Raw genomic sequence first — 15,508 nt, forward strand, 5'->3', positions numbered from 1 at the left:
CTCTGCCTCTCTGTGTGTGTCTCATGAATAAATAAAACTTTAATTTATCGTGATTAGATTGGCAGAAATTAAGATGTCTTTTTCTTTTTTTAAGATTTTATTTATTCATGAGAGGCACACAGAGAGAGAGAGACAGAGGGGCAGAGACACAGGCAGAGGAGCCTGACGTGGGACTTGATCCTGGATCTCCAGGATCACACCCCGGGGCTGAAGGCAGTGCTAAACCGCTGAGCCACCAGGGCTGCCCAGAAATTAAGATGTCTTAATGATACCAAGGGCTGGAAAGGATGTTTGTGAATAGGAATTCTTATACCACAGGAAGAAGCGCAAATCCATACAGTCACTTTGAAAAACAACTGAGCATTATTTTTTAAAGCAGCCTAAAGAAACTCTTGCACATGTGCATCAGGAGGGATATACAGAACATTCCACTATAACCCTGTTGCTAATAGAAAAGTAATGGTGCGATGCAAATAGCCAGCAACGGGAAAATGGATAAGATTATGGTACATTCACACCATGTAATACAACACAACAGGGTAAAAAGAATGAACGATTATATGCAACAACTTTGAAGAACTCTAGAAATGAAACGTTTGTTTAGAAAGTTCCTGGGCCGGGGGCGCCTAGATAGCTCAGTTGGTTGGGCATCTGGCTCTTGATTTCAGCTCAGGTCATGATCTCAGGGTTGAGATCAAGTCCTATGTTGGGCTCCACATTCAGTGCAGAGTCTGCTTGAGATTCTCTCCTCCCTCTACTGCTCCCCCTGCTTGTGCTTGCTCTCAAATAAAATCTTTTTTTAAAAAAGTTGTCTTTGGGGTACCTGGGTGGTTCAGTCAGTTAAGTGTTTGCCTTCTACTTGGGTCATGATCCTGGGAGTCCTGGCATCAAGCCTGCATCGGGTGCTCTGCTCAGTGGGGAGTCTGCTTCTCCCACTCTCTCTGTACTCCCTGCCCGGCTTGTGCACTTGCTTGCTTTCTCTCACTCTATCTCAAATAAATACAATCTTTTAAAAAATGGTTATCTCCTGAGGAGTACGTAGAGGTGGGTTCAAGAAGACATACATAGGTATGTGGCATTAGGAATATTCCAGCTTGCCTTTTTTTTTTTTTTTAAGATCTTATTTATTTATTCATGAGAAACATAGGCAGAGGGAGAAGCAGGCTCCCTGCAAGGAGCCCAACATGGGACTTAGAACTGGAGCCAAAAGCAGATTGGCTTTTGAGGCTGTGAGTTCGAACCCCATGTTGGGTGTAGAGATTACTGTAAATACATACATATGAATAGACTGACCTTTGGGGACTCCAGCAGAGCAGGACTGGCCTGGAAATGAGTGATTACACACATCTAAGTGCCCAAGGGAGCATGAACAAGGCCCTGTAGAAACAGGAGAAAGAGCCAAACCCTCACAGCCTCTGGGAACGCTCCTGGGAATAACATTTGAGCCCTGTAACAGGGCGAAACATTCATCAGCCAACAGGGAAGAGATGGGGTTCTAGAATATTCTGGGTCTAGACGTCTATCCATTCATTTACTAATAGACACAGGTTGCTTCCATTATCTTGGCTATCGTAAATAATGTGAGAGGTGCACATATTTTTCAAGTAAGTACTTTTGTGTTTTGGGGTAAATACCCAATAGTGGAATTACTGGATTATATGCTATTTCTACTTTTATTTTTTTGAGGAACCTCAAATCTGTTTTCCACGATGGCACCAGTTTACACCCCAACCCACAGGGCACAAAGGTTCCCTTTCCTTCACATTCTTATCAGTATTTGTTTTTTTGATATTAGTCATTCTGACTGGTATAGGTGATTTGCATTTCCTTGATGATTGGTGATGTTGAGCATCTTTTCATGTGTCAGCCATTTCTAGGTCTTCTTTGGAAAACTGTCTATCCAGGTCTTCGGCCCATTGTTTAGGCAATTGTTGCTGTTGGTGGGGATTGTGGTGTTGAGTTGTAGAAGTTCTTTATATATTTTAGATATTAACCCCTTATTGAATAGATCATTTGCAAATATCTTCTCCCATTCAGTAAGTTGCTTTGGGATTATGTGAATTTTGCATTCTATTCTATAGCCTATAAAAAAACCCTCCTCTAAATGTGGGTTTACACACTTGTATTTAGAGATACACCATGTTTATCTTGTGGCTTCATAAACCCCACCTTGTGAAAGTCAGACCTCAAGATTCCCTGATCTTCAGTATTTTGATTGTTGCTGATTTTACCATCCTGTGCCACTTGCCCAACCAGTCTCTGACCCCTCTCAAGGGCCTCTGTGCCATCAGTACATACTTGTCCCTATTGACTGGAAACACCCCATTTCTTTCCTGTTGGCTGATGAATGTTTCACCCTGTTACAGGGCTCAAATGTTATCCCCAGGAGTGTTCCCAGAGGCTGTGAGGGTTTGGCCCTTTCTTCTGTTTCTACAGGGCCTTGTTCATGCTCCCTTGGGCACTTATCAGATGTGTATAATCACTCATTTCCAGGCCAGTCCTGCTCTGCTGGAGTCCCCAAAGGTCAGTACTATTCATATGTATGTATTTACAGTAATCTCTAAACCCAACATGGGGTTCGAACTCACAACCTCAAAATCAAGAGTCACATGGTCCTCAGACTGAGCCAGCCAGGAGCCTCAAGGCCAGTACTGTTTTCTACTCACCCCTGTGGCCCCAGAGCCCACCCAAATTAACTCTCAGCAAAGCTCCTCTTAATCAAACAGTGAAACAGCCCCAGGGCGGAAGTGTCAGGAGAGACTGCCATGGAGATAGACGGAAGGGGATCAGATCTGAAGGGGATCAGATCGGAATTCAGAGGCCAGGTGCTACAGACACAGAGGACTCCACAGGGGACTCTCTCCTTGTGCCAGGCACTCCTCCCCTCTGTCACACTTAGAGCTACCACTACTGGAAGCAAAAGAGAAACCAAAGTTGCCAAGCTTTATTTCGGTTGTACTGATTACAGATAACATATCTGACTCTATTTCCCGCCCCACACAATACAGCCCCCTGAGTAGGCTCAGCCACCCCTGCCCCCAGTCTCATTTCTTATCTTCCTCCTTTTTGTCCTTCTTGCCATCCTTGTTGGCCTGCGAGGCCAGAGAGCCCATGGCATTTCGAATAGCTTCGTTGTTGGGATCCACGCCTGGAAGGTTCTCCAGGACGCTCTGAAGGAACTCGGGGTCCTGCATCACATCATAATCATCCTCCTCCTGTAAAAGGGCAGTGTCAACTTGGGGCAAGGGCTGAGCTCTCTGGGGAACCCACTGCTGCCTGAACTCCTCTCCACTTGACTAGGGGTGGGGACACCTCTGGCCGAGGGCAAAAAGGACCATTCAGGAAAACGCCAGTGCCTAAATATGGTACCAACTCACATTTATTACTGACCAAACAGAGAAACTTGAACTTTGCTTCCTGAGCATACAGGATAAACAGATGCCATCAGGTTCAGATTTCTTGCTATCAGACACCCACTCCTTCTTCTTTGCCTTAGACCCTCTTTCAACCTCCTGGGAAGACAATACCTATCCACCTGTTTAGAATGATCCCACCAAGAAGGAAGGAAAATTAAAGATCAGGACACTTACACAACCCAGACTGAGTTCATTCTATTGCCTTAACAGGGTTTACAAACAAGAAATGTGTATCTGTGTGTTTCTTTCCCTCTGCTCCTCATAAAGCTCATCTATGAAACCCTGAAGAATGGTTCCAGGCCTAGAGGGCTAGGGGACTTCAAGTGAGATCGGGGTGGGGAGTCACTGCTGGCCCTCACCTTGGCGGGCTCAGATGTGTCCATGGCTGAACTGGCATCGATGTCAGCTGATTCTGCCTGGCCGAACTCTGAGGAAAAGAGGTCTGTTCAGCTCCACTACCCAATCTCTCTGCCTGAGCACCACTTCCCCGGCCCTGGCTCACCTGCACCCTGCAGGGACATCTGCATGGCATAGGCAATCTGCTCCTCCTCAGTCATACTGCTTAGGTCGGGGAGCCCGCTGCGGCCAAACTCCTGCTGGCTGATGGTCATCTTCAGCAGGGCATCATCGGAGTCTGGAAAAAGGAAGAGAGCGGCAGAGTAGAACTGGTGCTGTGTTCCACACAGACCCACCCCCAAACTGTTCCCCCAGCTCATACACGCCTATGCTGCCAGGCCTCCCCACCACTACTCCAGCATCTACGCCCGGCTCCCTGGCCCCATCCCTCACCTTCGGCCCCAGCTGTAGCAATCCCCGCCTCAGCAGCAGAGGCTGCAGCTGCCCGCCGGGCCTCCTCCTCCTGCCGCTGCCGCTGCTCTTCCATAGAAACACGGAGGGCCTAGCGAAGGGCAGGGCAAGGTTAGATGTTCCACCCGCCCTCTTCGCAGGCACTGGGAAGTCAGCTGAGGGGTGGGAAGGGAACATAAAACGGCAGCTTCTGGTCTGAGCACATGGGGAAGAACCTGGGGAGGTAAGAGGTGACGGGGAAAATGGAAGGACTTGGGCAAAGCCTGGGGTTTAATCAGAAGTAAATAAGACAGTCCGACATCGGTTCCCCTACAGATCACACAGAATTAAGGGGAAAAGGGACCAAAAAGGAGTCTGGGAAAATAAGTTCAGGACTGTCTGGGCCAAGATACACTATGTGGCATGTGAGTCCTCAATACAGGAGGACAACATCGGACCCTTGGGCTCTACCTGAGGTCAACGTTTGCTCACCAGGGCCAGCTCGGGATCAGCACTGGGATCCACTCCGAATTCAAAGTCACTAGCACCAAGACCCAGCATGGCACCACCTTCACCAGCCAGAATTGGAGAACTGATGAGCGCATCAGCCAAGCTGGGCCCAGGGGGCACTGTCACCAGATGAGAACCGGTTCCATCTTTGCCATTCAATGTGTTTACAAAGGCTGTCAGCTTTTCTGTGTTCACCTCCTGGGGGAGGGAAGAACACAGGAGGCTCTCCTTCCCGCCCTACTCCCCTTCCTCCGTCATTTCAGCTCTTATCTGTAGCTACTGTCTCACAGCGCAGGCACTCCTCTGGGTAAGGACTGTTCCATTTAATAACCAAATTGAGTCCATGCTCCCCAACCCGTCCTTACTTACCTCTTCCCCAAAGTTGATAATGTCAACATTTACTTTCTCCTTCTTGAGACGTTTAGCCAGTTTCACCAGCTAGGAAGAGGGAAGATAAAGGAGGAAATCTGTTCCATACCATGAGGGGAAATGACACACCTCACAAAAGCATACAGAAATCGGTTAACCTCCCCGAGGCCCCCAACAGAAACACTGAATTCTGCACATCCACCTTCCCCCAAAATGATGAACATAATGCCTAAGGCTCTCCTAAGGCCCAAGAGACCCCACTGCCACATTCCCCAGCTGTCACCTGGACTCACATCCTTCTCGTTGTCCTCCACGGGGCTTCCCACGAAGGCAATAATGCGCATCTTGTGATTCTTGCCCTGCCTGTGCTTCAGAGCCAGCTTGTAAAGGAAGGGGAAGTTCTTACAGTCAGCCAAAGGAATCACTTAGCTCTCTCCTCTGTTACGCTGCTTCTTTTCTTATGGTTTCTATGTTCCTCCAGTCTATTCATGTTCCTACAAAGTCTAACCCCTTCTCCACCCTTCCCTCCTTGCTGTGCCTTTGTCAGGACAAGGAAGAGGGGCTAAGCCTTAATTCCAGGGGTCTTTTCCTTCACCCATCACCAGTCCTGGAATTCATCCCACCATATCCTTTCTACTCCTTTCTCTGGGTCACTTCTCTTCCCCTCCTGTGGTTCTAGCTCAAGATACTAGGGAAGAAATGAACAACATCGGGGGCAGAACCTCAGAACAAGGAGGAACAATCAAAGGGATCCAGTAGGACTCACATGAGCCACGCGGATACCAGTGCAGAAGGTGATCTTGCCCTTGGGTTGCACAGTGTGGAGCTTGGAAAGAATGCGGCCGGTGTCAGGGGTGAGTGTGGTCAGCACTTCACAGTCACTGGGAGGTAGGGAAAGAGTTTCTATAATTTCAGGTCAGGACAAGTGCCTCCAAACCTGTGTTTGACTCATCTTTTCTTTTTTTTTTTTTCCATCTTTTCTTTTTTTAGGAAGCTCTACACCCAACATGGGGCTTGAACTCATAACCCCAAGATCAAGAGTCACATACTCTACTGACTGAGCCAGCCGGTTGCTACTGACTCATCTTTTCTTTAAAGACCTTGATAGTAACTGTAATCGCTACTTTTCTTAATCAAACATTTACTGTTTAGAGAGTAGATCTTAAAAGTTCTCATTATAAGGAAAGAAAAATTTGTAACTATGTAAGATATGGCTGTTAACTAAACTTACCACAATCACCATTTCATAACACATACACATATCAAATCATTATGTTGTATACCTTAAACTGATGCTATATGTCAATTGTATCTCAATAAAATTGAGGGGGAAAATCTAGTGTTTAGTAGATATGAGCACAGAAAGTAAGGGGTTGACTTTGTAAAAAACTTGCCCTCTTCCTCTCAATGTTTCCCTTGAACTCTTCTCATGTTATCCTGTTCTCAGGGCCCCAAGAATCCAACTGTGGTGGACGCTTGAGTATGTCTCCCACCCACTCCATTTCTAGACCCACGTGCCAGCTAACAACATATATACTGGGACGGGAGGTTACTCATTTGAGGATTATCAGTTCCTAAAACAAATCACTGTGGGGTAAAACAGGCCCCGGGGACTTTTACCCAAAATGACTTCTCATTGACTTTTAAATATATTGTGAAATTTCACCCCAGATTTAGTTTCATAACTGTATTAAATTCAGATTAATATTAAACTCATGTTGCTATTTATATTTCTACTGGATAGTGAAGAAGGTAGTCTAGAAAAGGCTGATGGGCAAATGCAAAGTTCAGCAACCTAACACAACCGGTCACATGTAAGAAACTACCCACCCACCTACCAAGCCCCTTCCTCCTCTGCCCCATGTACTTGGCCAGTGTGATGAGGCCCACGTTGTTTTCAGGGTTGCTGCGGGTCTTAGAGTGACAAACTATGTTGACAGCATCTTGTTGGGCCTGCAGCCGGGTGGGTAAGAAGTCCCCATTCCGCATATACTCACTGTTGTCCACACTGTCAGATTAGGAGAGAAGAAAGAGAAGACATATTGCAGGATCGCTAAGACAGTCTCTCTAGTTTCAGGGACCCCTACCCTACCCTCCAACACTTCTGTGAGGAACACTGTCATGCATAGCAGTGGCTCTCAGTCTCTGTGAATCACAGAACCACCTATAAATTACACACACACATACACACACACACACACACACACAGACTTTCAAGCCTTACATCGAACTTACTGACTCAAAATGACCAAAGGAGAGGTGCCCGGGTGGCTCAGTCAGGTGCACAGCCAACTACTGATTTCAGCCCAGGTCATGATCTCAGGGTTGTGAGATCAAGGCCCCACATTGGCTCGGCACTGGGTGTGGAGCCTGCTTAAGATTCTCCTTCTCCCTCTGCCCATCCCCCCTTCCTCTCTTTAAAAAAAAAAAAACAAAAAAAAACAAAGGAGGAAACTTTCTACAAATGATTCTGATAAACACCAAACATTGCAATCTGTTCATGTACCACAATCACCTTCTTATAAGCTGCAGTTCAGTGTTATTAAGCACTGTCATGGATGAATATTCTAACTTTGCCTTCAAAATAGAAGTATTCCAAAGGTAGAAAATACTTATAAAATACATGCTTGGCAGCACTGAGTGCAGGAAAGCACAATACAATCATCTGGTTAAGTGTTTAACAGCGGGCAGCCCAGGTGGCTCAGCGGTTTAGCACTGCCTTCGGCCCAGGGCATGATCCTGGAGACCTAGGATGGAGTCCCACATTGGGCTTCCTGCATGGAGCCTGCTTCTCCCTCTGCCTGTGTCCCTGCCTCTCTTCTCTGTCTCTTATGTAAGCAAGGGGACTTGAGAGGTAGGGGAGAAAGACAGTGGGGAGTGTGGCTTCAGGGCTCACACTTAGTCATGCATCAGAACACTGGGAGGGGATGGTGGTATGGTGGTATTAAAAACACAGATGACTTAACACCTAAGTATGCATACCTAAAAAAGTTTAGTTTTTCTACTCTTGACATATATATGAATTGAGTAATATACCTATTTCTTGACTACTTTTGTTCAATAGTATATAATTTCTCCCAACAAAAATTCATCTCAAAATAAGGGCTTATGGGACACCGGGGTGGCTCAGCGGTTGAGCATTTGCCTTGGGCTCAGGGTGTGACCCTGGGTCCAGGGATCCAGTCCCAACTCCCCTGCAGGGAGCCTGCTTCTCCCTCTGCCTGTGTCTCTACCTCTCTGTGTGTGTCTCTCATGAATAAGTCAATAAAATCTTCAAAAAATAAAAAAAAAAATAAGGGCTTATGATATTATCTAGCCATTCCATAAAGTCTTCATTTAAAAACGAATACAGAAAGGGACTCCTGGGTGGCTCAGCGGTTGAGCATCTGCCTCGGGCTCAGGGTGTGATCCTGGGTCCAGGGATCCAGTCCCACATCGGGCTCCCTGCATGGAGCCTGCTTCTCCCTCTGCCTGTGTCTCTGCCTCTCTCTGTGTGTGTCTCTCATGAATAAATAAATAAAATCTTTTAAATAAATAAATAAATAAGAATACAGATGCCTGGACTTCCCTGGCTGGGAGTCTGAATTCACAGATGGAGAACAGAGTCAAATACCTGCAATTTTTAACAAACTCCTCCACAGAATTTTGATGCACAGCAGAGCATGAGGCTCTACAGAAAAAAAGAAAAAAAAAAAAAAAGGAGTGGCTCTCATCATTATTCTGTGCCTGGGCTATTACAGTTGATCACCAATATGTCTCTCTGGGCCTAATATTTCTTCCTATACATCAACCCAGGCCAATTTTTTTTCTTTTTTAAGTTTCCACACCCAGCGTGGAACCCAATACAGGGCTTGAACTCCTAACTCTTGAGATGAAGACCTGAGCTGAGGTCAAGAGCCAGACACTTAATCCACTGAGCCACCCAGATGCCCCCAGGCCAATATTCTTAACTGCCATTTTGTATACACCTCTGTCTCCACCAGGCTCAGAACTCTTTCAGAAGTCCTCTATTGAAGGGTACCAGAGTTCAACCTCTGAGCTTGACATTTGTGGTTTTCTTTCAAAGAAAGTACCTTAAACCATCAATCTTAAAACCAAGTCACAGTAGCCTATTTCCGAATCCCTAACCACACATTGGGCATTTACACTTCAGCAGCTGTTTCTGCCCTTGCCCCTATCTGTCATGGTCTCTCCTCAGCATTTATCAAAAAGTCCCTTCAAGGTTTCTCTTAAATCCCCTCTTGAAGACTCAAGTACACTGCAACTAACAGATGTACAGTGCTATCCAGTTTATGGAGTACCATCACAAACATTTTACCTACCCGTGTTATAAGGCAAGTGGAGGTCATGATTATTCCCCATGAGAGATTTACTACATTCTCAAGAACATGCAGCTGGTAAGTAGCAGAAAACACAGGATTTTTTATTCCAAATTCTGTTCTTTTCTACCGTAATATGCTCTGTCCCAGAAGTTGCCAGATTTAGCAAATAAACATATAGGACTCCCAGTTAAATGTGAACTACACATAATTAACAAATAATCCTTTAGTATAAATAGGTCCTGTGCAATAGTTGAGACATACTTACAGCCACGTTTTATATTAAAAACTACTACTTCTATGAATTCAAATTTAGCTGGGCATCTTATTTATATTTTATCTGGCAATGTTATCCTTCATTCCCTGCCCCCCAAAGAAAACTCTTGGGTGGCTGTTCCATCCAACTGGCAATTTGTGTTTGTGTTCTATTCCATACTATATTCTACTCTTAAACTTTGAAGAAACTGTTGAAACCTTGCAAAAAGTGTGTCCTCCGCTTGGGGCAGATGAGCCTGAGAAGCAGGACTCTGGCTACCTACAGACAGCAGATCTGGGGCTGGCCTTAAGACGACGCTAAAATACAGCAAGGAAGCGGGGATCGGCCGGTAAATCACTGACGGAGGCCTGATGAGTAGGGGGTGGGGGGGCGCGGTATTCGGGGCCCGTCCTCCGCTCCCGGGCCGGGATGACTCAGGGAGTCGACGGGGCGCCTTCCCCCCTGGACCAGGGCCGCATCTCACCGAACGGCACCCCACCCCCACCCAGGCCCAGCCGGCCTCGCGCGACACGCGCCCCCACTCAGTCCCGCCCCTCACGGGTCCCGAGGTAGCTCCTCACCAAACCATAGTGCTTTCCAACACCATCTTTCCACCTTCCTCCCTTTCCGACCGGTTCTTCTAGACTGCCCAACAACAAATCCTTCCATTGGCCCAGCGCTTACCACCAATCACAGGCCTCGCTCGGCCGGCCGCTTCCGCTCCCCTCCGCGTTGCTCTCTGGGAGTTGTAGGCACCGCCCAAATAAAAGGATAGGTAAGGGACGGCCGGCGCGCGTCTTTCCCTGGCTTTCCTTCCTTCCCTGGTTGAATTCCCTGTTGGCGGGTCTAAGAGAAGCGGTGGAGGAACCTTTGAAATTGCTGTAGATGAGGCTCTTGGGTGGCTTGGTGGTTGAGCGTCTGCCTTAGGCTCAGGTCGTGGTCCCGAGGCCCTGATACCGAGTCCCGCCTGGGGCTCCCCGGAGCGAGCCTGCTTCTCCCTCTGCTTGTGTCTCAGCCTCGCTCTGTGTCTCTCATGAATAAATAAATAAAATCTTGGAAGGAAGGAAGGAAGGAGGGAGGGAGAGAGGAAGGAATTGCTGTGGATGTGTCTGCCAGCATCTTCATTTTTTAGAAAGTGGTGGGATGACCAATGAAATTCCAGCTCCGTCACTTCCCCATAGCGCTTTGTGCACCTAACCACTAAGCCCTTTTCCTCCCAAATTTAATTTCTCTCTCTCCCGTGTAATTAAGGACAAAAAAAGGTGTCTTAATCTTTGCAATTCCCTGAGCCCAGTATAGAGCCTGACACATGGTTGGAACCCAGAAAATGTTTGACCAACCAATTCTTGTATAACTAACTCCCAAAAAAGAGGAGACAAACTGGTAAACCATTTTGATTTGTTAATCAAGAATAACATTCAAAAATGCTTTGGACGGGATCCCTGGGTGGCGCAGCGGTTTGGCGCCTGCCTTTGGCCCAGGGCGTGATCCTGGAGACCCGGGATCGAGTCCCACATCGGGCTCCCAGCATGGAGCCTGCTTCTCCCTCTGCCTGTGTCTCTGCCTCTCTCTCTCTCTCTCTCTCTCTGTGACTATCATAAATAAATAAAAAAAAAAAAACAAAAACAAAAATGCTTTGGATTACCTTCCCCTACACACACATGAAACTGAAAATTCTAGGTCTCTCTCTCCTGGAAGGCAGAGGGAAAGGAAAAAGACACCAAGCATGGCTACAGAATACCATACTTGGAAATGGGGGACAGGAGTGTTGTGGATATTACCTAGGTGTTGGTTTTAAATGTTTTTTGCTTATTTGTGTTTGTGTTTTTGTTTTTAGAGAGGGGGTGGAGGGGCAGAGGGAGAGGAAGAGAATCTTAAGCAGCCTCTACCCCAGTTCCTCCCACGTGGACCCCAATTATGGGCTCCATCTCACAATCCCACAATCATGACCTGAGCAGAACAGGAGTCTGAGGCTTAACCAACAAAACCACCCAGGCACCCCTAGAGATTGGTTTTAATAGCTATGTCAAAAGTTACTGGTAACCATCAGAGCTTGAATAGGAGTAAAATCTCCCTATCATTAGAGTGGGGGGAAAAGCTGTCAATATAACCATAGACAGGAAAGGGTAAACAAATAAAGCACAGAAAAATAATTAGTGGCAAGTTCAAACATAACCAAAATATTTTCAAACAAGACAATAAATACATTAAAAAATATATCTACACAATGTAGAGACACACCAAACTAAGTGATACAAGGTAAAAATAAAGGGGAAATGTGAAAAAAATTAGTAATAACAAAAAACATGTGTAGCTATATTAATATTGCACAAAACACAATCAGCAAAAATAGCTGAGATCAGATCAGGAGAGAGGTATTTCAGGGACACCTGGGTGGCTCAGTGGTTGAGTGTTTGCCTTTGGCTCAGGTCGTGATCCTGGGGTCCTAGGATCCAGTCCCACATGAGGCTTGCCACAGGGAGCCTGCTTCTCCCTCTGCCTGTGTCTCTGCCTCTCTCTATGTGTCTCTCATGAATAAATAAATCTTTTTTTTAAAAAAGGGAGAAAAAAATTAAAAAAATTTTTTTTAATTTAAAAATAAAAAGGAGAGGGATATTTCATAAAATATAAAACTCATCATCAACAACAACAACAAAAATGCTCTGGGTTAATCAGGATAATACAGCTCCAAAGACAAGTTGACCATCAGGGATAACTATAAGTTAGTATTCTTCTAAATGTATATGAAGACAAACATTCAACCCAAAGGGCCTAGAAATTGAATGTTCTGGAATGTCATCACTGTTCTGGGGAACCATGATCCATGATACCTGTGCGAGAAGTGTCACCTTCTCAGCTTTAGTCAGATATTTAATAAGTTGTAACCAGTGCTTAGTTAGTACTCTTTTTAAAAAAGATTTTGTTTATTTATTCATGAGAGATACAGAGAGAGAGAGGCAGAGACACAGGCAGAGGGAGAAGCAGGCTCCATGCAGGGAGCCTGAGGTGGGACTCAATCCCAGGACTCCAGGATCACACCCTGAGCTGAAGGCAGGCACTAAACCGCTGAGCCACCCAGGGATCCCCTTAGTATACTTTTAAAAGTATATGGAGATATTGTAAAGAATACAAAATATAGTGACCATTAAAAACTGAGGTAATGGGACGCCTGGGTAGCTCAGCAGTTGAGCATCTGCTTTCGGCCCAGGGCGTGATCCTGGAGACCCGGGATCGAATCCCACGTCGGGCTCCCTGCATGGAGCCTGCTTCTCTCTCTGCCTGTGTTTCTGCCTCTTTCTCTCTCTCTCTGTGTCTCCCATGAATAAATAAATAAAATCCTTTAAAAAAAAAACTGAGATAATGGAGAGTACCTGGGTGGCTCAGTCAATTAAGCATCCAACTGTTGGTTTTGGCTCAGGTCCTGATCTCATGGGTGGTGGGATCAAGTGCCATGTTGAGCTCTGCACTCAGCAAGGAGTCTGCTTGAAGATTCCTCCTTCTGCCCCTCTCCCCACTCTCTATCTCAAATAAATAAATAAATCTTTAAAAAAATGAGAGTGAAAAATAGGTGCTATATGATTGACTTAATTCAACCTGGAAAATGGAGAACATACTGTCTTTGAACAGGATGTCCTGTTAGCATTATGTCAGAAGCTACTCAGTTAAAAGATATGTGAGTTGTAACAATGCACACAAACGATGAAATCTGATAGGATCAAGTTTCTGTAAAATAAGAGTTCTGTAATGAAAAAAGCAAAAATGAAACCATTCATTTTACCTGTGATTCGGGTACTATTTTGGGCACTTGGAAGGGAACAAAACAAAATCCTGCCCTTGTGAAGCTTATATTTTATGGGAAAAGGCAGAGAAATCAATAAGCAAGTAAATAGATACATAAAATATAAACATTAGGTATTTATATAATTTAATATTCATTTATATAGTATTAAAGTTTATATTTTTAAAAAATTATTTATTTATTTGACAGAAAGAGCAAGAGAGCACAAGCAGGGGAGTGGCAGAAAGAGGGAGAAGCAGGCTCTCCACTGAGCAGGGAGCCCAATGCTGGGCTCCATCCCAGGACCCCAGGATCATGACCTGAGCCAAAGGCAGACACTTTAAGACTAAAGGTGCCCCTAATGTTTACATATTACCTTATATGTTAAATTTATATATAAATATATATAATATGTTGCATCATATTAAAATATATACAAATTTTAAAAATATATACAATTTTTATTCAAATAATGGTGATCACCTCAGAGAAAAATAAACCAGTGTGGATGAGGTTTCTATTTTATATAAGTAGGATATTAGGGAAGCCTTACAGAGACCTAAACAATACCTCGGGGAGGGGTGCCTGGGTGGCTCAGTGGTTGAGCATCTGCCTTTGGCTCAACTATCCAGTCTCACATCGGGCTCCCTGAGGGGAGCCTGCTTCTCCCCTCTGCCCGTGTCTCTGACTCTGTGTGTCTCTCATGAATAAATCTTAAAAAATAACAACAAAAAAACAATACCTGCGGGAAAGAGCAAGTGGAAATGCCCTGAGGCAAGAGTGTATTTAGGAACATGGAGTCCAGGATGTGAGGGCAATCTGGCTGCGACATCCGTCACCACATTCATCGCCAGGGTTGATTTGGCTGATCTGGCTGCCTAGGTGGGTGTCCCCTTCCTCTGTCACCACTCCATGTGCATCCCTCCCGAAGCTACTGTGCCCTCAGGGGAAGAAGATGACCATCCCCAATAGAGGAGGACCGTCCTTCAGTCAAGGGTATACAAGTAGCAAAACAAAATCCTGCATTCCCATCTAGTGCTCCCCTGCTAGAACCTCCAAAAAAGCTCTCAAGAACATGGAGTCCAGTAGAGATGGGAGTAGAGGGAGAGAGGGAGAGAAGAAAAAAGCCAAAGAAGCAAAGGCAGTAAATAGTTTGGTATATAGCCTAACATCATTTTAATGATTCTGAGTGAGATAGATGCTGTTGGAAAGTTTTCAACAGAGGATTGACAGGATCTGATGTAGTGTTTTAACAGCATCACTTTGGCTACTGCATTGAGAACAGACTGTGGGCAAAAAGAACAAGAGATAAACCAATTAGGAGACTACTTCAGTGATCAGATAATATGATGGTGGCTTATTCTAGTGTGGTAATAAGAGGTGAAATGGTGACGTGTGATTGGAATTTGAGTATTCCATAAGATACAAAACTGACAGAATTTGCCAATGGGTTTAATAGAGGATGTAAGGGAAGGGAACGTTAAGATACCAGAATTGGTTCTAGACAACTAGAGAAATATAGTCACTATTCTTTTAAGTAATTATTATTTTTAAAGATTTTATTTATTTGCAAGAGAAAGAGATCAAGCACGAGCGGGGGGGGGGGGGGTGGGAGGCAGAGGAAGAAGCAGACTCCCCACTGAGTGAGGAGCCTGGTGCAGGGCTCAATCCCAGGATCCTGAGATCATGACCTGAGCTGAAGGCAGATGTTAACTGACTGAGCCACCCATATGCCCCTTATTATTTTTTTTAACTAGGCTCCATTGGGCAGCCCTGGTGGCTCAACGGTTTAGCACCGCCTTCAGCCCAGGCTCCATGCCCAAAGTGGGGCTTGAACTCACGACCCTGAGATCAAGAGTCATATGCTCTACCAATTGAGCCAGTCAGGTGCCCCCTCACTATTTCTGAAGATGGGTTAGGAGGGACAGAAACCAGAAATTCAGCTTTGGTCATGTTAGGTTTAAAATATCTATTAGAGGCAGCCCGGGTGGCTCAGTGGTTTAGCACTGCCTTCGGCCCAGGGCGTGATCCTGGAGACCTGGGATCGAGTCCCACGTCGAGCTCCCTGCATGAG

The 15,508-nt window shown here is 45.5% G+C and overlaps 1 protein-coding gene and 1 long non-coding RNA gene across 9 annotated transcripts in view; one reads left to right on the plus strand and one right to left on the minus strand.

Moving 5' to 3' along the window:
* The window catches only part of LOC144280374 (uncharacterized), a 40,396-nt gene extending 33,312 nt beyond the window's left edge, over positions 1 to 7,084 (plus strand). The window contains exon 2 of the long non-coding RNA XR_013348788.1: positions 5,761 to 7,084. This is a non-coding gene — a long non-coding RNA (uncharacterized LOC144280374). The remainder of the gene's footprint in view (positions 1 to 5,760) is intronic.
* Positions 2,925 to 10,393, minus strand: PSMD4 (proteasome 26S subunit ubiquitin receptor, non-ATPase 4). Of its 8 annotated transcripts, XM_077842320.1 has the most exons (11): positions 10,238 to 10,284; positions 8,695 to 8,751; positions 6,916 to 7,089; positions 5,848 to 5,962; positions 5,375 to 5,461; positions 5,082 to 5,150; positions 4,695 to 4,910; positions 4,206 to 4,314; positions 3,919 to 4,050; positions 3,776 to 3,843; positions 2,925 to 3,215 (listed from the first exon to the last, which is right to left on the minus strand). In XM_077842320.1, the coding sequence occupies exons 3-11, from the start codon at positions 7,068 to 7,070 to the stop codon at positions 3,045 to 3,047; spliced, it is 1,122 nt and encodes a 373-aa protein (XP_077698446.1). In that variant the 5' UTR covers positions 7,071 to 7,089; positions 8,695 to 8,751; positions 10,238 to 10,284; the 3' UTR covers positions 2,925 to 3,044. The 8 variants fall into 8 exon arrangements, with proteins under 8 accessions (XP_077698446.1, XP_077698444.1, XP_077698443.1 ...); XM_077842318.1 differs by lacking the exon at positions 8,695 to 8,751 and having other exon boundaries at positions 6,949 to 7,089; positions 10,238 to 10,393; XM_077842317.1 differs by lacking the exon at positions 8,695 to 8,751 and having other exon boundaries at positions 10,238 to 10,393.
* Between the last annotated feature and the right edge of the window lie 5,115 nt (positions 10,394 to 15,508).

The sequence above is a fragment of the Canis aureus genome, chromosome 12 (genome assembly GCF_053574225.1).
Source record: "Canis aureus isolate CA01 chromosome 12, VMU_Caureus_v.1.0, whole genome shotgun sequence".
NCBI classification, from domain to species: Eukaryota; Metazoa; Chordata; class Mammalia; order Carnivora; family Canidae; genus Canis; species Canis aureus.

Excerpts from the sequence above, each read along its gene's own strand:
- PSMD4 (XM_077842315.1), bottom strand. The coding sequence starts at position 10,325 with ATGGAAGGATTTGTTGTTGGGCAGTCTAGAAGAACCGGTCGGAAAGGG. Across the intron at positions 5,963-6,915 it reads AGGAGGAAGGGGCTTGGTAG|TGACTGTGAAGTGCTGACCA; the intron begins GTGGGTGGGTAG and ends CCTACCTCCCAG. Across the intron at positions 5,151-5,374 it reads TGGAGGACAACGAGAAGGAT|CTGGTGAAACTGGCTAAACG; the intron begins GTGAGTCCAGGT and ends CCCTCTTCCTAG.